This window comes from Saccopteryx leptura, chromosome 10 (genome assembly GCF_036850995.1).
Source record: "Saccopteryx leptura isolate mSacLep1 chromosome 10, mSacLep1_pri_phased_curated, whole genome shotgun sequence".
NCBI classification, from domain to species: domain Eukaryota; kingdom Metazoa; phylum Chordata; class Mammalia; order Chiroptera; family Emballonuridae; genus Saccopteryx; species Saccopteryx leptura.
In genome coordinates, this window is record NC_089512.1 from 9,204,290 (window position 1) to 9,227,284 (window position 22,995).

General features: G+C 42.5%; 1 protein-coding gene and 1 pseudogene across 1 annotated transcript; both read left to right on the forward strand.

The window, feature by feature from the left end:
* The first annotated feature begins 1,923 nt into the window (after window positions 1-1,923).
* Window positions 1,924-3,406, forward strand: LOC136382469 (C-C chemokine receptor type 1-like). The gene is given in 3 exon segments (XM_066351754.1): window positions 1,924-2,011; window positions 2,014-2,708; window positions 3,113-3,406. Coding segments are annotated over 3 exon segments (1,077 nt in total).
* A 15,856-nt stretch (window positions 3,407-19,262) lies between these two features.
* LOC136381815 (C-C chemokine receptor type 1-like) lies at window positions 19,263-21,743 on the forward strand (annotated as a pseudogene).
* Window positions 21,744-22,995: the final 1,252 nt, after the last annotated feature.

The window sequence follows — 22,995 nt, forward strand, 5'->3', positions numbered from 1 at the left end:
AGCCAGAACAGGATGGGAGACTGGACATTCTGGGTGTCTAGAGTCCTGAAGGAAGGGTAGATTCAAGTAAGAGCTCCCCTGATGTTTACTAATGTCCTGGCTTTTGTCATACCTTACTTACAGTACTCCCTCAAGGTTACTGATACTTTCTCACATAACACATGAGAGACTGAAGCTCAGGGAGAGAGAAGAACTCCTTCAAGTTCACAGAGCTGGTCGGTTACACCAAAGCCCATGCTCCGTTTGGGGAGGCATCTTTAGTAAGGATTTGAAAGAGAACTGAATAGCTAGGGTGGGAGTCATGCAAAGCAAACCATCTAGTGGTGCTTTCTCATTTGTGTTTGTTTGTTTCAAGGCAACGTTGGGTAAACTACTACAGAGTTCATTTCTGAGAATTCCGGCTTCCACCTGGATGTGCAACACCACATGGCTTCAGGCTGTTCTGACCCAGTCCTCCCGAGAATCCCCTTCTTCTCACCAGGTCACCCGCTCATGCATCCTGCCTTTCCCTTGAGTCCTCACAGCTGTCCCGGGAGGCCAACTTAGTGTCTGCAGACCTATCTATACCCCATTAGGGCCGTGTGCCGTGGGCCAGGCTGAACCCACTCTGGTGGCCTCATTGTTCTCAACCAAGAAATGAGTTGGCCTCCTAGGATTGCACTGTGGCAGCAATACTGCGGTTTTGGGGGGATAATTTGTGCATTGTAGGACATCCTTGCCCCTGACAACCAAGTGATAAAACCGTCCTCCAGGCTTTGTGACAACTAAATAGATCAAATGGCCACACAGAGTCATGTGCCCCAAGTGTCTTATGTCACCTCAGCAAAGAATCTCCTTAATCCCTGGCCTATTGGCTAAATGGTAGAGTCTCGACCAAGCATGTGGAAGTCCCCGGTTCAATTCCTTCTAGGGCACACAGGAGAAGTACCCATCTGCTTCTCCACCCTTTCCACTCTCCTTTCTCTCTATCTCTCTCTTCCCCTCCCATAGCCAAGATTCCATTGTACCAATATTGGCCTGGGTCCTGAGGATGCCCAATGGCTTCCACCAAAGGTGCTAGAATGATTCTGGTTGCAATGGAGCAAGAGCCCCAGATAGGCAGAGCATTGCCTTCTTATGGCCTTGCCAGGTGGATCCTGATTAGGTACATGCAGGAGTCTGTCTCTCTACTGCCCTGTTTCTCATTTCAGAAATATACCAAAAAAACAAAAACAAAAAAAACCCAGAACCTTCTTAGCTCCAAAGGCCATTAAGATCCATTGGTAAGTTTTGACACTCAGCCAGGACTGATTTCTCAACCATGTCCTCTGTGCACTTCCAAATGCAAGGTCCCTGCTCTGTGACTGGAGGCTGAAAGTTCAAGTGGTTTCAAGAGTGGACGTGAGAATGATACACACTGGATGTGAGCTCCAGCTCTCATTGTCCCAGATGTGTCCTACCCACTGTGAACTTCTCTGTCATCATGTATAAAATGGGAGACGTAAACGGTACCCTCCCGGATTCTTTAACACTGAGTCCAATGACAGGTCCGGGGGAATCATGAGGGAAGCGTTGGTGATGAAGAAAGAGGTTGCTCTCCCTTTGTCTGGGTGCTCCATCCACCAGATGTTCCCTTCCCAACAGTCATTGCCAAAGTATTTGACTTCATGGTTTGTGCACTCATTAGTTTATTGTCTCCCTCACCCCTACACCCCCCCCCCCATTAAAGTACAATTTCCATGACAGTGAAGAAGACCTGGGGTCACTTTGTTCAAAGTTGTGTTCCAGGATATGGTTCAGAGTTGGCACTTTTCACTCAATAAACGGTTGTCATATGGTTGATGTCATATAATAACTGCCTTGTCTCTGTTGTCCAGAGCCCACTGCCTTTACCAGCAAAGTAAATACATAAACCATCTACCTGGACCTGTGGGAGAAAGTGGAATGGAAATTTCAAACATTTCAATGGACTCTGATGGGACCACAGAAGTCAACTACGGGAATACCGCCCTGTGCCTATATGAAATTGTAAGGTTTATCCAGTGCAGCTGCTGCCCCCTTTGTACTCCCTGGTATTTCTCATTGGCCTGGTCGGCAACATCCTGGTGGTCCTGGTCCTCTCGCAACACAAGAGGCTCAAGAACATGACCAGCATCTACCTGCTCAACCTGGCCATTTCTGACCTGCTTTTCCTCTTCACGCTGCCCTTCCGGATCCACTACTATCGGAGAGAAAACTGGGTGTTCGGCAATGTCATGTGCAAGTTGCTGTCGGGGTTTTATTTTATAGGTCTGTACAGCGAGATCTTCTTCATCATCCTGCTGACCATCGACAGATACCTGGCCATCGTCCATGCTGTGTTTGCCATTCGGGTCCGGACCGTCACATTTGGTATCATCACCAGTGTAGTCAGCTGGGCCCTGGCCTTCCTAACTTCAATTTCAGACTTTTTCTTTACAGATTCCCTGAACTCTGAAAGTCGTTACATCTGCCGCTCATTCATTCCTTTAAAAAACTACAGTCATTGGATAAAGTTCCTGGCTCTGAAACAAATCATCCTGGGGCTGGTCTTGCCTCTGGTGATCATGATCGTCTGCTACACGGGGATCATAAAGATTCTGCTCAGACGGCCCAATGAGAGGAAGTCCAAAGCCGTCCGTCTGATTTTTGTCATCATGATCATCTTTTTTCTCTTTTGGACGCCCTTCAATCTGACTATATCTATTTCTGCTTTTTTTTTTTTTTTTTTTTTTTTTTTTTTTCTGAAGCTGGAAACAGGGAGAGACAGTCAGACAGACTCCCGCATGCGCCCGACCGGGATCCACCCGGCACGCCCACCAGGGGCGACGCTCTGCCCACCAGGGGGAGTGCTCTGCCCATCCTGGGCATCGCCATATTGCGACCAGAGCCACTCTAGCACCTGAGGCAGAGGCCACAGAGCCATGCCCAGCGCCTGGGCCATCTTTGCTCCAATGGAGCCTTGGCTGCGGGAGGGGAAGAGAGAGACAGAGAGGAAAGCGCGGCGGAGGGGTGGAGAGGCAAATGGGCGCTTCTCCTATGTGCCCTGGCCGGGAATCAAACCCGGGTCCTCCGCACGCTAGGCTGACGCTCTACCGCTGAGCCAACCGGCCAGGGCTCTATTTCTGCTTTTGAAGACGGTCTTCAAGTCAATTACTGTAACCACAATCACCAACTAGCCCTAGGCATTCAAGTAACAGCCGTCATCTCCTACATGCACTGTTGTGTCAACCCCATTATTTATGTTATTGTTGGCAAGAAGTTCCGCGAGTACCTACGTGAGTTGTTCTACAGGCTCCAGTCCCTGAGCCCGGGGAAATGGCTCCCCTTCTTCCACACCAAGAACCAGGACAAGGCCAGGTCCATGTCCCCATCTGCAGGGGAGCAGGAACTCTCTGATGGGTTCTAACTCAGGTCTCAGCCAGAGTGACCTGCCATGCACAGTGGCCATGGCTGGTTTGGAGGCAGCTTGGGTGTCCCGGCCAGATTGTGACCACTGACCAGTGTGGAGCAACGCCACCTGGTGTTGAGGTAGATCATCTCTGGCCCTTGAGTCTTTTCCATGAACTTATCCTTGGATACAAATGAATCGGCTAGGTAGTTCTGGATGATGGAGGAGAGGGCGTCAGCCATGGGCTTGAGCCAAACAGAGTTCCAGGTTTGTGACTATAAACATTTGTAAACAAAGCCACTGAGCATCCCCTCACCTCTACCCGCACCACCAGTGAGCATGGAAATAGTAATTTCCACAGTTGAGTCCCCCCTGCAGGGTTTAGGTTGCAGGAAGCCCTCAGGAACATAGAACTCATGATGGCAGAACTTGAGACCTAATGAAAAATAGAGTTGGGAAACTGTCCTTGGCAATGGCACTTTCATTAGAGAATATTTTTATACTGACTAAAATCAAGCAATTCAGGTCTAGTGCCAGATACAGACCTTGTGTATAAAAGGTTGTACATCTGGAAATAGCCATGGAAAAAGTAGAGTCATTATTTCAAAACCCCAGACTTCAAACTCACTTCTAAATCTCTTTACCCTATTACCTACAACGTTCATTGTTGATGAACTTTATTATACTTTATGTTTTCTCTTGTGCACGTTCATGATTATAACAAAGATGTACTACTGTTCTCACCCTTCTGCTCTTGTTGTTTTTAAAAGGAGCACATTCAATCAAGTTTCAAGCTCAATACATTATTTCAAAGCATTATTTATGGTGTCTGCACTGAAATCCTCGGCAGATGGACTCAAATTGACTCGTATGCCCATTGTTGATTCCACAAATCAGTTCACTCCCATGTGGTGACTGAGGACCTGCTCCCGTCAAAGCAACCCTCCAAAACTAGGCTCAGGTGAGAGGGGTGTTCTCTAAGACCCCTGTGCTCAGTGAGGTGACAGCCGCAAGAATGCCAACAGAGCCCGGGTGTGGTGGGTAAGGCTGAGACCAGGGATATAAGACTGCTGTGAGTAGAGCCTGCCACCCACACATGCACCGCATCCTTCCATGTGCTGAGATGTGAAGGAGCCTAATGAGATGGTCACTTTGACCAGGGAAACAGGCCTAATAGAGATTCCTGGCAGGGACTTGGAAGGCCAGCACCAAATCACTGTGTAGCTTTTATTCACCCCCAAAGCATTCTGTCTTAGCTCTTAATTTAACAAATTAAAACCTTTTAGAAAAATAATTAGGTGAAACAGTGTAAGCAAATTTTCAATATAAAAAGTAATTTATTGAAAAGGAAATTGGGGATGACGTCAGAGTAATGGCGGGGTAGGAAGCGATACCGATAAATCTCCCCCAAAACTCAACAAGATCTTCAACCAGAAACAGAAAAACCTATACTTGGAGCTTCCAGATGCTTCGCAATACACCCAAAGGTATGATTGAGTGAAAAATTGGCTAAATATATAACCAAACCCCGAAGGAAATAGGGAGTAAGAAATGCTCCGCCTTCCTCACTAACCTAAACAGGGCGGCTTTCTCTGGTAACTGTGAATATAGAAACTGAGGCGGGCAAAGGGGGTGAATACATCCAGGCCGCGACACAAACGGCCGAACCAGGCTGTGGCACGGAGATCCAAGCCGAGGAAAATCTGATCCTGTGGCAACCCGGGCAATACAAGCTAACACTCGCGCCAAACCCAAACAAAGAAAGACAAGCGGCGCGGACATTTTACCCGGTCTCCTGGTTGGTGCGCAGTTAGTGGGCAAGAGATTTCTTCCTAAGCCCCGGAAGTGGGTGCCCGTGTTGCCCCACGGAGAGGCAGGGTCAGAGGCCTTTCTTTGGGCCGAGGGCAGAGTCTCTGGGCAGCCCCAGCGCCCTGGGAAAGCCACGCACGGGAGAGAGTGAGAACTAATTCCAACGGTGGAGATTTTCCGTACTGGAGGGTGTTTCACTCAGAGGGAAACGTGGCCGGCCTCATATCCTGGTTTGCGCGAGCAGATAAGGAGTGAGCGATTCCTCCGAGTGCCTCGGCAGTGCGCGCCCGTGTTATCGCACAGAGGGGCAGAGTCAGGGGCCTTTGTGTGGGCCAAAGCGGAATCTCGGGCCGCCCCAGCGCCTTGCAAAAGCCGCGCACGGGGACGGAGCGAGACTCAGTTCCAACGCTGCAACTTTTCCCTGCGGTTGGGGGTTTCACTCAGAGCGTGAGACTGCTGGCCGGATATCCTGGTCTGCGCGCGCAGCCAGTGAGTGAGAGTTTCCTCCAAGCGCCCCGGAAGTGGGCGCCCGCTTGTGTTACCGGACAGAGTGGCAGAGCCAGAGGTCTTTGAATGGCCGGAAAGCCCGCCTGATTATGCTAGCAGCTCTGACTGACTGAGCCTTACCCAGAGCCCTGTGCTGAGTGGAAATAGAGTGGGGAGTTGCCAGCTCTTTGAGCCTCTTACTATCCAGGCAGAGGCAGCAGCAACCCCATAGCTGGATTATCAGGCTACTAATTGAGGAAGGAAAGACTAGGAGAAAGGCTCCAGGAACACGGACTCTCTCACTGTCGGAGCCTATAAATGCTAATAGCCTCGACTGCCAACGAGACTAAAGCACAATACATGACATTGCCATAGAGACTTATCAACTGCAAACCTCCACCTGAGCGTGGCAAAGGGGCAAAACCCGGGGTACAGAGTCACCGACCAGGAAGAGGGAGAGAAAAGAAAAAGCAAGAAGATAACCTCTCAAAATCAAGAATAATCTGCAGACTTTATAACCTATCCCATTTTATTATATTTGTTCGTTTGTTTCTCTTATCTTCATTCTTGATACTTTTTTTTTCCTCCTCCAATTTGGCCGATTAACTCTCTACCGGTCTTACTCTCTCCTCTCCTTGAACTACACTACCCATAAGTGTTACATCTCCCATTATCTTTTCTCTTCTCTTCCTTTCTCTCTATGAGGGTTGCACTCCAAAACCCTTAACTCTCTCTCTCTCTCTCTCTCCTTTCTTTTTTCTTCTTTTAGTGGTTCCCTCTTTTTTTCTCTCTCTCTCTCTTTCTTTTCTCCCTCTATATTAGTTTCTTCCTTTCTCCTTTACATCTCCTCTCATTCAAACCTCAATAACAAACAAATTATCTTATCTGGGACTCAAACTCATGTTTGTGGCATTTTGGGGGGTTTTTACTTCACCTTTTTAACTCACTAGCAGTGCTCCAATCCCTGGCTCTCCATATTATCTAGTTCTTGTTCCACTAAATACAATAGTAATTTTTTAATTTGTCCCCCCATTTTTCCATTTTCCTCTTAATCCTCTCATCATAACTCTTAGACAACCAACACCTAAAAGCAAATCATTTTATTCTTGACCCAAATTTTTTCCTTATTTGCTTTTTGTGGGTCCATACGCCCTTTTTTTTTTATTTTTTCTTTCTTATCTTTTTTTTTTTTTTTTTTTTTTTTTTTTTTTTTTTGCCCCTTTATTACTTTTCCCCAATTCAGGCCCTCCATCACAGGCATTGTTTGTTATAATTCACAGTCCACCACAAGATTTTATCAAGAAAAAGGGGAGAGGAGAGGAGAGGAAAAAAGGAGGGGGGGAATAATTTCTTTTTTTTTTTTTTTTAATTTTTATTTTATTTTATTTTTCTTTATTTCATTATTAATTTTTTTTAAAAAAAACAACTCTGATTTTTTTAAATTATTTTTCAAACTTTTTATTCTTTATTAAATCTCATTAATACTATCAACAAAACCACCCTCAGATGCCATTAAGGAAGAGAAAATCGAATATCATGGATACAAAAGAAAGAGAGGTAACACAGCTAGATGAGGAAAAATCTATGGAGAAAAAATTTAATATATTGGAAACCTAGGAGCTAAATGACAGAGAATTCAAGATAGAAATCCTAAAAATCCTCCGAGATATACAAGAAAATACAGAAAGGCAATTTAGGGAGCTCAGAAAACAACTCAATGAACACAAAGAATATATGTCCAAGGAAATTGAAACTATAAAAACAAATCAAACAGAGATGAAAAACTCAATTCACGAGCTGAAAAACGAAGTAACAAGCTTAGCTAATAGAACAGGTCAGATAGAAGAGAGGATTAGTGAAATAGAAGACAAGCAACTTGAGGCACAACAGAGAGAAGAAGAAAGAGACTCAAAAATTAAAAAAAATGAGATAGCCCTACAAGAATTATCTGACTCCATCAAAAAGAATAACATAAAAATAATAGGTATATCAGAGGGAGAAGAGAGAGAAAATGGAATGGAGAACATACTCAAACAAATAATAGATGAGAACTTCCCAAGCCTATGGAAAGAACTAAAGCCTCAAGTTCAAGAAGCAAACAGAACTCCAAGTTTTCTTAACCCCAACAAACCTACTCCAAGGCATATCATAATGAAATTGACACAAACCAACAGCAAAGAAAAAAATTCTCAAGGCAGCCAGGGAAAAGAAGAATACAACATATAAAGGAAGGCCCATTAGATTATCATCAGATTTCTCAGCAGAAACTCTACAAGCGAGAAGAGAGTGGACCCCAATATTTAAAGTCCTGAAAGAGAGGAACTTTCAGCCACGAATACTATACCCATCAAAGCTATCCTTCAAATATGAAGGAGAAATAAAAACATTCACTGATACAGAAAAGATGAGGGAATTTATCATCAGAAAACCCCCACTCCAGGAATTACTAAAGGGGGTTCTCCAATCAGATACAAAGAACAAAAAAAAACAGAGCCACAAGTAAAAGCTCCAAGAAGAACACAATAAAACCAAATTTAAACTGTGACAACAACAAAAAGAAAGAGGGGGAGAAGATGGAGATTAACAGTAGCAAAGGACGATGGAGTGCAAAAGTACTCACAAAATAGTTCGCTACAATGAACAGGGTAGGGACCCTTTTCATTATTCAAAGGTAACTACCATTGAAAAAACCACCACAGAAGCACATGAGATAAAAAAGATAGCAACAGTGGAAAGATGTATGGAATACAACCAAATAAAAACAAAAGATAGAAAAACAAAAGAGAAGGATCAAACAAGACACAAAACTAACAGAAAGCAAGATATAAAATGGCAATAGGGAACACACAAGTATCAATAATTACACTAAATGTAAACGGATTAAACTCACCAATAAAAAGGCACAGAGTAGCAGAATGGATTAAAAAAGAAAATCCAACTGTATGCTGCCTACAGGAAACTCATCTAAGTAACAAGGATAAAAACAAATTCAAAGTGAAAGGCTGGAAAACAATACTCCAAGCAAATAACATCCAAAAAAAAGCAGGTGTAGCAATACTCATATCGGATAATGCTGACTACAAGACAGGAAAAGTACTCAGAGACAAAAATGGCCATTTCATAATGGCTAAGGGGACACTGAATCAAGAAGACATAACAATTCTTAATATATATGCACCAAACCAAGGAGCACCAAAATATATAAGACAGCTACTTATTGATCTTAAAACAAAAACTGACAAAAATACAATCATACTTGGAGACCTCAATACACCGCTGACGGCTCTAGATCGGTCATCCAAACAGAGAATCAACAAAGACATAGTGGCCTTAAACAAAACACTAGAGCACCTGGATATGATAGACATCTACAGGACATTTCATCCCAAAGTGACTGAGTATACATTTTTCTCCAGTGTACATGGATCATTCTCAAGAATTGACCATATGTTGGGCCACAAAAACAACATCAGCAAATTCAGAAAAATTGAAGTTGTACCAAGCATATTTTCTGATCATAAAGCCTTGAAACTAGAATTCAACTGCAAAAAAGAGGAAAAAAATCCCACAAAAATGTGGAAACTAAACAACATACTTTTAAAAAATGAATGGGTCAAAGAAGAAATAAGTGCAGAGATCAAAAGATATATACAGACTAATGAAAATGACAATACGACATATCAGAATCTATGGGATGCAGCAAAAGCAGTGATAAGAGGGAAGTTCATATCACTTCAGGCATATATGAACAAACAAGAGAGAGCCCAAGTGAACCACTTAACTTCCCACCTTAAGGAACTAGAAAAAGAAGAACAAAGACAACCCAAAACCAGCCGAAGAAAGGAGATAATAAAAATCAGAGCAGAAATAAATGAATTAGAGAACAGAAAAACTATAGAAAAAATTAATAGAACAAGAAGCTGGTTCTTTGAAAAGATCAACAAAATTGACAAACCCTTGGCAAGACTTACCAAGGAAAAAAGAGAAAGAACTCATATAAACAAAATCCAAAATGAAAGAGGAGAAATCACCATGGACACCATAGATATACAAAGAATTATTGTAGAATACTATGAAAAACTTTATGCCACTAAATTCAACAACCTAGAAGAAATGGATAAATTCCTAGAAAAATACAACCTTCCTAGACTGAGTCAAGAAGAAGCAGAAAGCCTAAACAGACCTATCAGTAGAGAAGAAATCGAAAAAACCATTAAAAACCTCCCCAAAAATAAAAGTCCAGGTCCTGACGGCTATACCAGCGAATTTTATCAAACATTCAAAGAAGACTTGGTTCCTATTCTACTCAAAATCTTCCAAAAAATTGAAGAAGAAGCAATACTTCCAAACACATTTTACGAAGCCAACATAACCCTCATACCAAAACCAGGCAAGGATGGCACAAAAAAAGAAAACTACAGACCAATATCTCTAATGAATACAGATGCTAAAATACTAAACAAAATACTAGCAAATCGAATACAACAACATATTAAAAAAATAATACATCATGATCAAGTGGGATTCATCCCAGAATCTCAAGGATGGTTCAACATACGTAAAACGGTTAATGTAATACACCATATCAACAAAACAAAGAACAAAAACCACATGATCTTATCAATAGACGCAGAAAAGGCTTTCGATAAAATACAACACAATTTTATGTTTAAGACTCTCAACAAAATGGGTATAGAAGGAAAATATCTCAACATGATAAAGGCCATATATGATAAACCATCAGCTAACATCATATTAAATGGCACTAAACTGAAGGCTTTCCCCCTTAAATCAGGAACAAGACAGGGTTGTCCACTCTCTCCACTCTTATTTAATGTGGTACTAGAGGTTCTAGCCAGAGCAATCAGACAAGACAAAGAAATAAAAGGCATCCATATCGGAAAAGAAGAAGTAATGGTATCACTTTTTGCAGATGATATGATACTATACATCGAAAACCCCAAAGAATCCACAAAAAGACTACTAGAAACAATAAGCCAATACAGTAAGGTCGCAGGATACAAAATTAACATACAGAAGTCAATAGCCTTTCTATATGCCAACAATGAAACAACTGAGAAGGAACTCAAAAGAATAATCCCCTTCACGATTGCAACAAAAAAATAAAATACTTAGGAATAAACATAACAAAGAATGTAAAGGACTTATATAATGAAAACTATAAACCATTGTTAAGGGAAATCGAAAAAGATATAATGAGATGGAAGAATATACCTTGTTCTTGGCTAGGAAGAATAAATATAATCAAGATGGCTATATTACCCAAAGCAATATACAAATTTAATGCAATTCCCATCAAACTTCCAATGACATTTTTTAAAGAAATAGAGCAAAAAATCATCAGATTTATATGGAACTATAAAAAACCCCGAATAGCCAAAGCAATCCTAAAGAAAAAGAATGAAGCTGGGGGCATTACAATACCTGACTTCAAACTCTATTATAGGGCCACGACAATCAAAACAGCATGGTATTGGCAGAAAAATAGACACTCAGACCAATGGAACAGAATAGAAAGTCCAGAAATAAAACCACATATATATAGTCAAATAATTTTTGATAAAGGGGCCAACAACACACAATGGAGAAAAGAAAGCCTCTTCAATAAATGGTGCTGGGAAAACTGGAAAGCCACATGCAAAAGAATGAAACTGGACTACAGTCTCTCCCCCTGTACAAAAATTAACTCAAAATGGATCAAAGATCTAAACATAAGACCTGAAACAATTAAGTACATAGAAGAAGACATAGTTACTCAACTCAGGGACCTGGGTTTTAAAGAGCATTTTATGAATTTGAATCCAATGGCAAGAGAAGTGAAGGCAAAAATTAATGAATGGGACTACATCAGACTAAGAAGTTTTTGCTCAGCAAGAGAAACTGATAACAAAATAAACAGAAAGCCAACTAAATGGGAAATGATTTTTTCAAACGACAGCTCAGATAAGGGCCTAATATCCAAAATATACAAAGAACTCATAAAACTCAACAACAAACAAACAAACAATCCAATAAAAAAATGGGAAGAGGATATGAATAGACACTTCTCCCAGGAAGAAATACAAATGGCCAACAGATATATGAAAAGATGCTCATCTTCTTTAGCTATTAGAGAAATGCAAATCAAAACGGCAATGAGATACCACCTCACACCTGTTCGATTAGCTGTTATTAGCAAGTCAGGTAACAGCAAATGTTGGAGAGGCTGTGGAGAAAAAGGAACCCTCATACACTGTTGGTGGGAATGTAAAGTAGTACAAGCATTATGGAAGAAAGTATGGTGGTTCCTCAAAAAACTGAAAATAGAACTACCTTATGACCCAGCAATCCCTCTACTGGGTATATATCCCAAAAACTCAGAAACATTGATACGTAAAGACACATGCAGCCCCATGTTTATTGCAGCATTGTTCACAGTGGCCAGGACATGGAAACAACCAAAAAGCCCATCAATAGATGACTGGATAAAGAAGATGTGGCACATATACACTATGGAATACTACTCAGCCATAAGAAATGATGACATCGGAACATTTACAGCAAAATGGTGGGATCTTGATAACATGATACGAAGCGAAATAAGTAAATCAGAAAAAAACAGGAACTGTATTATTCCATACGTAGGTGGGACATAATAGTGAAACTAAGAGACATTTATAAGAGTGTGGTGGTTACGGGGGGGAGGGGGGAATGGGAGAAGGATAGGGGGTGGGGAGGGGCACAAAGAAAACAAGATAGAAGGTGACAGAGGACAATCTGACTTTGGGTGGTGGGTATGCAACATAATTGAACGACAAGATAACCTGGACTTGTTATCTTTGAATATATGTATCCTGATTTATTGATGTCACCCCATTAAAAAAATAAAATTATATAAAAAAAAAAAGAAAAGGAAATTGGCTGGCTTATAAATTGACACACATTATAAAACATAAAATACAAAAATGTTAACACAGAGAGAAATTGTATATAACAAACTAAAAATTAAGACCAAGATGCTATCATCAACTCCCCTAATGTATCAGGAAATTTTACAAATCAGTAGGAAAACAACTTGGATTTTTCTATCCCATAATTATTCTATATGCCCAATTGTCAAACAATTAACAAAGATATTAACCAGTAAGTCATCGAAAAATGCAGTAGCCATTAATATGAAATCTCAATTATATTAGTAATCAAGGACATGCTAATGAGAGTGAACCTCTTCTTTTCCCTGCTAAAAAAATAACCAGATGTCAAATTTTTTTATTAATGAAAATACCCAAAGCAGGTAAAGATGCTTCGACACAGTCCCTGTCACATATTTCTGATGGAAATGTAAATCAGTGCTGTGTTTCTGAAAAGCGCTTTGGCAGTGGGTATCAAGATCATTTGAAAAGCTCACCTTATAATCTTGCTTCCAGGATCTGTCACAGATAATGGTAAAAAGCAGCACATCTGGAAAGATCAATAACCGAGGAAGAATTCAATAACTACTCTTATTATGAGCTAGGATACCGACATGAATGACTTCTAAAAAAATTTATTGACATGTCAATATGCTTATATTGCTAATATTAAAAAAAAAGGAAAAATACAGAATCTTCTGGTTTATATTTTATAATATATATGAAGAAGACAAAGACAGGGAGAAAATAGACCTCCAAATATCTATGGGATTATGTGTGCATCACAGAGTTTAATCAGAGACATGACGTGAGATAAGGTTAGGGTTTCCAAACTGTGTGCCAAGGCACCCAGGGGCCACAGTGAACTCCCAGTTCCAATTTTTAAGGGCTCCACACTGAACCTGACATTTCCTGGACACCCTGAGAACTACAAGTAGGAGAGTTTCAATGTTAGATTGTGGTGCATCCTTTCAAAGTGGGCGTGTATCTGCAAAGTCGGGTTTCCGGTGATTTGAGATCAATCAGTCTGGAACAGGAACTGAGGGGACAGTGTCCCATGGATTCCAACATCTGCCCATCAGGCGTACATATCCCATTGGCATGGATTATTTAAAAATGAAATAAAATATCATTTTTTCAATAGATGTGTATTTTTAAGCATCTATAGACAAGATCACTTAAGTTGTTTGAATCTAAAGACATCCTGAGGGGAAGAGTTCAGTTCTTCTTTTATCTCCAGGCACTGAGGAAAACTACTGGGACGTAAGGACTCCGGGAACTGAGAAAGTCTGGGATCCTGAGGAATAAGAGTTTGTTTAGCAATCGGATAGTTTGCAATTGTGGGAGCTAGTGGGTGAGTCTGTGCATGCTGTTGCCTAGCAACAAGCACAGGGAGGGAAGTCACATTTCTATCGTCTTCTGTTGCTTTCCTGTGACCAGTAAAAAGTGCACCATGACTCTACAGACACACAATATATATATATTTTCCAGGTTAAAATATATATGTTATTTTAAACGCCTTTTGCTAATTCTTTACTGTTTTATATCCTTGTGAGATTGAAATCTTAGTTTAAATATTAGGAATTATTAATAATGTCTTTTTATGTAATGTTTAGGTTATTGTCATTTTGCAACAATATTGTTCAATGCGAGGTAATATAAGGAAAAGAGTCATGTCCTGGAACTCCTGCAAGTCTATCTTATCACGGTTTTGTTAACATTTCTTTTGAATACCAATGTACTGAGTTATTCAGCAGCAAAGAGACTCTGGAATTCTAAAGGAGACACCAATAACCTGTTTTTCTTGATTTAATTCAGCTAATAACACTGCTTTTGTCATTTTCCAAGAGTTTATATAGATAGAAAAGGGCTCTCAAGTCCCTCAGCAAGATCTTGTGAGCATGGCTTTTAAGGTCAATAATGACCAAAATAGAAACAGAAAAGGCTTAAGGCCCAAAAGAGATCAGGAAAATACCAGCTTTTGGCCTATACCCTTAAAGGCTCCAGCACCCCAAAGGGGCTTCATAGGATTCTGTCAAGGTGCTGATTCAAAAGTAGAAAGAAAGGTCATTGAGCTGAGGCCAGGCTTCTCTGCCCCACCGGGGGACATGCTTTTACTGTGAAAAGAAAAGGGACACAAAAATGCAAGCTGCCCCCTTGCTCCATGAAGGGAGGGTTCAGTCTCTTCCAGCCCTTTCCAGCTACCTGTGACCTGACCTTGTCCAGCCTGCTGGGATCTGCCACTCAAGAATTAAAGGTTGGCCCCATCTCACAACACCATTTATGAGCCTAAGGTATTTCTTCCAAGTAGCAGGTAAAACTAAACTCATTTCTTGTAAACATGAGGGCCATTCCCTATGCCTTGCCTAAATATTTGAGTTTTATTTATCCCTTGAAGATCTTTACTAGGGGTAATGACAGTCTGATTTCTGTTGCTTTATTTAATGTATAGTGTCTCCTTTATTCTTCTTTTCCCAATGCCCCATGCCTATTGTAGGCTGGGACCTGCTTCTATTTCCAGCTAGAAACATTGGTCATTAGAACTTGGACTCTAATTGCAAAGTGTAGAAATATGACCACAGTTCAACTGCCTTGTGGACTTTTTCTGAATACGTATGACTCGTGCTCTTTAGGATATTTCTCAGACTGAAATAGAAATTAGGTTACATTTGTAAATGATATAAAGCAGTTATAGTGTCAACATAGATTTAGTGAAATTACATTAACATGTTAAGAACATTTGTAACCGTAAGAATTTTATTTTAAATTCTGTTATATTAGTTAGAGCTTTGTTTCCTTTAAAAGTCTAATGGGATTTAGTCACTTTATTGTATTAAGATGCTTGTTATAGTATTTTTATTAATTGTATATATTCTTCCAGTCTACCTCAAAATCAGAACATAATAATTTAAATGAATAGATGCCACCCAGAACCAATGGGGTTTTGGGACCCTTATTGCCAAAGCTTTATTCAATACCAATTAGAAAAGATTTAAAAACTGGGAAGAAAGTTTATCTTCTCAGGTAAACATTTAAGAATATTTAGAAATAGACTTTAATTAAATAATTGATGATTGTTAGGAAATTTCTATATATATGGTTCTTTCCAGGTTTAGCTTGCCCATTCTAGTATTGGACCTTCATTTGTGTCCATAGCCTCAAAGCTAGTAGAAAAAGAACCCAATATTAATTAGAAACTAATGTGAACTTACTTTGTACCCAAAGGTTCAGGGCAAGTAAATTATATGAATCAAATAGTAAAAGAAACGTAACCACCCCTTCCCTAAGTACTTGCAGGATTTACAGGTTACTCAGCAAACTGTTCAAAAGACTGTCCAAGAGGTGCTTCCAGCGTTATTAAAAGATCCAGTGCATTACCCAGGGACTAGTTCCCATGTGGACAGGCCCACATACCATGATCCTGACAACTCCCACTGCTGCCAAAATAGAACGCATGCCTTCCTCCAACCACAAACTGGAAGCTGGTTGGTCTATGTACAGTGAAGGTATGAAGAAACTAAGGACTCTTTTTAATCAGACTTTGGGAAAGGGGAAGCTAGGGTAAAAAGAAAGCCAACTTGATTGTCACAAAGGTTAAAAGTTTTAAAATTAAACATTCTAACTAAAGGTAAATTATTCTAAAAGCAAATTAGTTTTATGTAAATTTGAAAAGATTGTACAATATAGAGAGAATCAAGTAGTAATATTTGTTTCTTTAGTGAACTGTATTGTTCTTAATGCTGTCTGTTAAATATCTGTTCCATGTTATAAGTTAATATTCCTAGACGACAGCCTTATGCTCTTCAGTAAATTAAGTCAAGGATTTGACTTAGGAAATAGAGCCAGAGGGGATTGTTGTAAGGTACCAAAGCTACAGAATTAATATTAATATTTTAAGGAGCTTGCAGAATATTTTATTAATTTGAGCTAGGCATGCAGAGAGATTTTTGTACTTGTGTGATTAGCATAAAATCAAGAAGGCCGATGGCAGTGCGTTTTAAATGCAAAGGGGAAGGAGACTTGGATTCTCTGACCTTCCACCACACCTGTGGGGAAATGGGTGACTAGCCAGGTGTGGGCAAAGAAAGATTAAATTAAAACTTTTCTTATATTAATGGGCCATTTACAGGCATTTGTCCCCATGGAAACTACTTCTTCCCTCCTGAAAGCATATAGTTAATATATGTATCTCTGGGCAAAGGAATAGCAAGTGAACACTAGAACATATAGGAATGTCTTCTAATATGTAAAGTGACATTTTTACCATTGTGTTGCCTTGTAAGTTTTAAAATGTAGAAGCAACTTTTTATGAATCCTGTAGACAGATGTTATAAACTTGCTAATGAATTGTGTCCCATCCCCCCAACCTTCATCATTTTCCCAAACCAGTAGAGGGGAAAACAAAGGGTATAAGCTTATGTCGTGATGTCAGGCTTTTTCCCTGCCCATGTATAATTAAGGGTATATAACCAGTCCCTAGAATATTATACTCACACACGATTTGGGACTGCCCCATGTATGATATATGAGGCCAGCATTTAATAAATTTCCTTCTTTAATAAAACTCTTCAAAACTCATTTGGACTTGGTGTCTGTATGAAAAACCCATGGAATTGTGGATTCGGTACTTTACAACAACACCAGAGTAAGTTGCACTTGTCGTTCCTGTCCTGTCAGCTTCTATGGAGGGCAGTCTGCATGAATCCGTGCACGCAGTGCGTCTGATGACCCTTGATGCACCTGCCAGGCAGTGAGCAAGATGGCAATGCTGAGAATAGGAGGATTTATGAGATGGGTAATCAGATGTGAAATAAGCTTTTATTTTGCTAAAAAGAGAAGCTGTCTGAAATGATGGGTCATTACTGACTGATTAATAAGTAGGCTCAGTATTAAGAGGCAAAAGTTTCTTTCTGTGGAAGGCAATTCAAGAGGAAATTACTTGCAAAATTTCCCCCATGTGAATGAAAATCATACATGACGTATAAAGTCATTGTAGCAGAAGGAAGCTATGAATTAGAAAAGTCTTTGCAGATGCGGGATGGTTTGAAACTGAACCATCCTCTTAAGAAGAATAGAACCAAGGACTGACAAACTCAGACTGTTGGCTGACTGTGGAGGAGGTAGAACTTCACTCCCAAATGGGGGGAGCTGTCCTGGTGAGCTTTTGCGATGTATCTATTCTGTCCTACTAAAGAAAGTGGAAGCAGAATTTTGTTCTGAGAATAGTGCGGTTAAGGCTCCTTGAAAATATCTTCATTAACTGTTTCTTCCTGGCAAATAATCTGGAGAGTCTCACATTTCCAGCGTAGAAATTCCCAGAAGTTTGCATAGCCTGCCTACAGGCTGTATGTCACTCATTGACCTTTTTGTCCCCATTCTGACCAGCAGGACAGCTATTAGGCTATTCATACTGGCAGGGAGGTGGGTGAGCATTGATGTACTCCTAAATATTTCCTAGCAGGCTTTTGTGAAAAGAAAGCTCGGATTTCCAGTGTTGCTAATTTTGCATGTAAATATGCCCACTGTGTTGGATTTCAAGATAACAATATGCTGACTGTGGGGTTGGGGACACATGCGCCCGGTTAGTGCTTATGAACTAGGAAAAGCCAGCAGCCCCACACCTCAGGCCTGGTGTCTTTACCCGAAAAGACTGCCCTCCCTGCTCAGAGGCTCAGCTCCTCCCAGGATGCAGCATGTTGGCACTGGAAGGTTCCAGGCTCCAGGGCCAGAGCTGACCTCTGGGCAATGACCTTGGGGCAGACTCTTGAGGCAGACAACAGCATGGCCGGCAGGTTGGCTGCAACATGGCCCTTGATTTCTCCGTCAAGGACCCGCCCCAGCCCCAATCCCTTGGGAACACTGTTATTACATGGTGCCCACCTATAGGAAAAACAGTGAATGGAGTAAGAGGGGGGATGCAGGTTACTTCACTAATGACATCTGACGATGCTCAATCAACGTGCCTTCTTCTTCGCCAAAGTTTCCCGAAAGACTGGGCTCCCAGGGTCAGTGTTGCATGAGCCACCCCTGTGTTTCCAGCTGCCTATTGCTTCCACTTCAAACCCTGTGGTCCCCATGATGCTGACTGCCAACTAATCCGCCAGCCCTAAAAGAGAAATGGATTTGGCAGGAAACCATAGGGCCCTAGCTGAGGTGTCCAACATCCATCCCTTATGGGCGTTAAGTTTCTAAAGTCACGGCAGAAATGTCAGTTTCTCAGCAGGAAACATTCACTCAGCGGAGCATAAGGAAGAGCACCAGAGACTCCGGGGTGAAGGGAATTATGATGCAGGCAAGTCCTGCTACATGACTGGTGTTTCAGTCAAAGCTTTCAGATTGGTGACAACATAGTGACAATCTAAAAATACAGTTCCCACGGCTGTGTCCATCATCAAGCAGAATTCCCTTTCTAGATTAACCACAGAGAGACCTGGCGGGGAACATGGAGGACAGGGGACATCAGCCAGAATAGGATTGGAGACTGGGACATTCCTGGTGGCTGGAGTCCTCAGGGAAGGGGTAATGCCAGGAAGGAGGTCTGCTGATGTTTACTGGTGTCCTGGCAAGGGCCAGGGCTGGCTGTTCTCATACCTTACCTTACAGAAATCCTTCAGGGTAACGGATACTTTCTCACATTACAGAAGAGAGACTGAGGCTCAGGGAGTGAGATGAACTTCTTCAAGTTCACACAGCTGGTTGGTTACACCAAAGCCCATGCTCCTTTTGGGGCAGTGTCCTCAATAAGTGGTCAGAAAGGATTGGAAAGAGGGCTGAAGAGCAGGTGTGCAGAGTCCTGTAGGGCAAGCTATCTAATGGTGCTTTCTCGTTTGTGTTTGTCTTTGTTTGTTTCAAGGAAATGTTGGGTAAAACTATTCCAGAGCTCATTTCTGAGCATTCCAGCTTCCACCTGGATTAGCAACACTGCATGGCTTCAGGCTGTTCTGAGTCATTCCTCCTGAGAACCCCCCTCTTCTCACCAGGTCATCCGCTCACCCAGCCTGGCTTTCCCCTGAGTCCTCAGAGCTCTCTGAGGCAACATTCTGGTGGTCTTGGTCCTCTAGCAATAATACAAGAGGCTCAAGGACATGACCCACATTTCCGTCCTCAAACTAACCATTTCTGACCTGCTCTGACATGACAGAGCTACTGCAGACCTGCCTGTGTCCTGTCAGGACCGAGTACCGTGGTCCAGGCCAAGCCCATTCTGGTGTCCTCAGTGTCCCCCACTAAGGGATGGGCTGGCCTCCTAGAATTGGACTGTGGTGGCAGTACTGTGCTTTGGTGAGATGATCTCTGCAATGTACCACATCTGTGCCCATGCCTACCAAATCACAGGAGCATCCACTAGACTTTGTGACATCCAAAAAGATCACATGACCACACAGTGTGACATTCTCAGTACCCTATGTCACACCAACAAAAACACCATTAATCTCTAATGCCATGCAGGTTCATTGGTAAGTATTAGACTGTCAGCTAAGAATATTTGTACTCCCATGTCTTTCTGTGAACTACCAAGGGCAAAGTCACAGCTCTGTGATAGGAGGCAGGACATTTGAGTGGTTTCAGGGACAGGCGTGAGAGTGTACACACCGAGTTTGAGCCTCAGCTTTGGTTGTCACCGGATATGTGTCCCGCTCACTCTGAACTTCTGTGTCATCACCTCTAAAATTGGAAAAGTGAATTGTACCTTCCAGGATAGTTTAAGACTAAGATCAGTGATAAGTCTATAGGAAGCTCGAGGGAACCATTGGTGGTGAAGAATGTGGTGAGGTCTGGGAGCTCAATCCACAGAAGTTTCCTTCACAGCCCTCTTTGCCAAAATATCTGATATCATGCTAGGTTCACTCATTAGTTAATTGTTATCCCACCCCCAATCGACAGTAAACTGTAGTTTCCATAAGCGCAGAGAGAACCCTATCTCAACACTGGGTCCAAGGACATGGTACACGGTGGGCACTCGATAAACAGTTGTGAAGGGGTTGAGACATAATCTGTGCCTTGTCTATTTTTCAGAGCCCACTGCCTCTAACAGCAAAGTAAAAACAGAAATCTCTTTCCTGGACCCACGGGAGAAAGCAGGATTGAAATTCTAGCCAGTATAATAGACTATGACAGGACCACAGATTTTGAGGACAGGAAATCAACCCTGTGCCAGAAAGAAGACTGGAGGTCCTTTGCAGCTCAGCTGCTGCCCCTTTTGTACTCCCTGGTGTTTGTCACTGGCCTGGTCGGAAACATCCTGGTGGTCCTGGTCCTCTTGCAACACAAGAGGCTCAAGAACATGACCAGCATCTACCTGCTCAACCTGGCCATTTCTGACCTGCTCTTCCTCTTCACATTGCCCTTATGGATTCATTACCATCAGAAAGATAACTGGGTGTTCGGCAGTGTCACGTGGAAGTTGCTGTCGGGGCTTTATTACGTAGGTCTGTACAGCGAGATCTTCTTCATCATCCTGCTGACCATGGACAGGTACCTGGCCATCGTCCATGCTGTGTTTGCCCTGCGGGTCCGGACCGTCACATTTGGTATCATAACCAGCTTAGTCAGCTGGGTCCTTGCCATTCTGGCTGCCATCCCGGGCTTTACTTTTCAGAGTCCCAGGATGAGTTCTATCATTACAGCTGCACCGTTTACTTCCCTCCTAAATATCGCAATCAGTGGAAATGGATCCTGGCTCTGAAACTGAGCGTCCTGGGGCTGTTCTAGCCTCTGGTGATCATGATCGACTGCCTCACAGGGATCATCAAGATTCTGCTCAGACGGCCCAATGAGAGGAAGTCCAAAGCCGTCCGTCTGATTTTTGTCATCATGACCATGCTTTTTCTTTTTTGTATGCCCTTCAATCTGACTATTTCTATTTATGCTTTTGATGACATCCTTTTAGTCAATTTCTGTAAGCAGAAAGACCAATTATCCCTGGCCATTCAAGTGACAGAGTTGATCGCCTACCTGCACTGCTGTGTCAACCCCATCATGTACGTCTTTGTTGGCGAGAGGTTCCACGAGTACCCCATCAGCTGTTCCACTGGCTCCTGTCCCTGAGACCGGGGAAACGGCTCCCCTTCTTCCACACCGAGAACCAGGACAGGGCCAGCTCCACATCTCCATCCGCAGGGGAGCAGAAACTCTCTGATGGGTTCTGACTCAGGTCCCAGCAAGTGTGACCTGCCAGACACGGTGTCTAGAGGGGAGACAGCTTCAGTGTCCCGGCAAGATTGTGACCTCTGATCAGTGTGGAGTGACGCCACCTGGGGTTGAGGTGGATCACGTCTGGGCCTTGAGTGTTTTTCGTGAACTTCTCCCTGGAGATGAATGAGTGAGCCAGGTAATTCCAGACGAAATAATAAAGGGTGCCAGCCAAGGGCTTGGCCCAATGAGGGTTTCACATTTCTGAACGTGAACATTTGTAAAAAAAAAAAAAACCACTGAGCCTCCCCTCACCTCTACCCCCACCACCAATGGGCTTAGAAGCTGGGATTTCCACAGCTGACTTGGTTCAGAGCCCAGAGCCAATCAGGAGGCAGCAGCTGCCTCCACCAAACTCTCCACGCCCACCTACAGGGTTTAGGCTGCTGGAAAAACAAGGAACATAGAACTCATGATGGAAGGACTTGAACCAAATGGGAAATAAAATTGGGGAGCTATCATTGGCATTGAAATTCTGTTTTAGAGAATTTTTTTGTATTCAATAAAATCAAACCATTCAGGTCGAGGACCAGACACAGACTTTGTGCATGAGGTGTTTTACTTTTGGAAGTAGCCTCACTCTCTGAAACCAACCCACCAGCCAAGCACAACAGATAAGCAGACACACACAGACCTTCCATTTCCTGTTGGGGGTAGGACTGACTGATGACCACTTGGCAGAGTGCCCTAGTGGGGGAGGGGCAGGGAGCTCAGCTGTGCCAACACTGGCGTGCATCTGAGTCTCCTGATCACCCTGTGGGCACGCCCCTCAGCATGCACGTCTACACGCTGCAGCCCCTCCGAAAACACGGGGCACCCTGCCTGGTGAGCAGGGCAGACAGGAAGCCAGAATAGCACAGGAAGCAACCCTCAACCGTGTGGAAAGGTCCAGATTTCATGGACACTGCCTGGTGTCCTCACAACTCAGGCCTGAAGTGGATGACCCAGCAGGGCCCCTGCGTTCCCAGTAGGCAGAACCCTGCTGCCCACAGCGGCAGGGACTCTGTGGCTCTCATCTTCAGCTCCTTCCTTTTCTTGTCCCACTATCCCCTACCCTGTGGTGTTTCCTGGGACCCCTGCACACTCACTGCATGCAGCTGCATCCGGGCTCACGATTTGCACCTCAATGGACACCCCACATTAGGACAGGAAGCATTAATGTCTTGAGCACTACACCAAATCATTCATTCATATATGTGTGTCTGTATC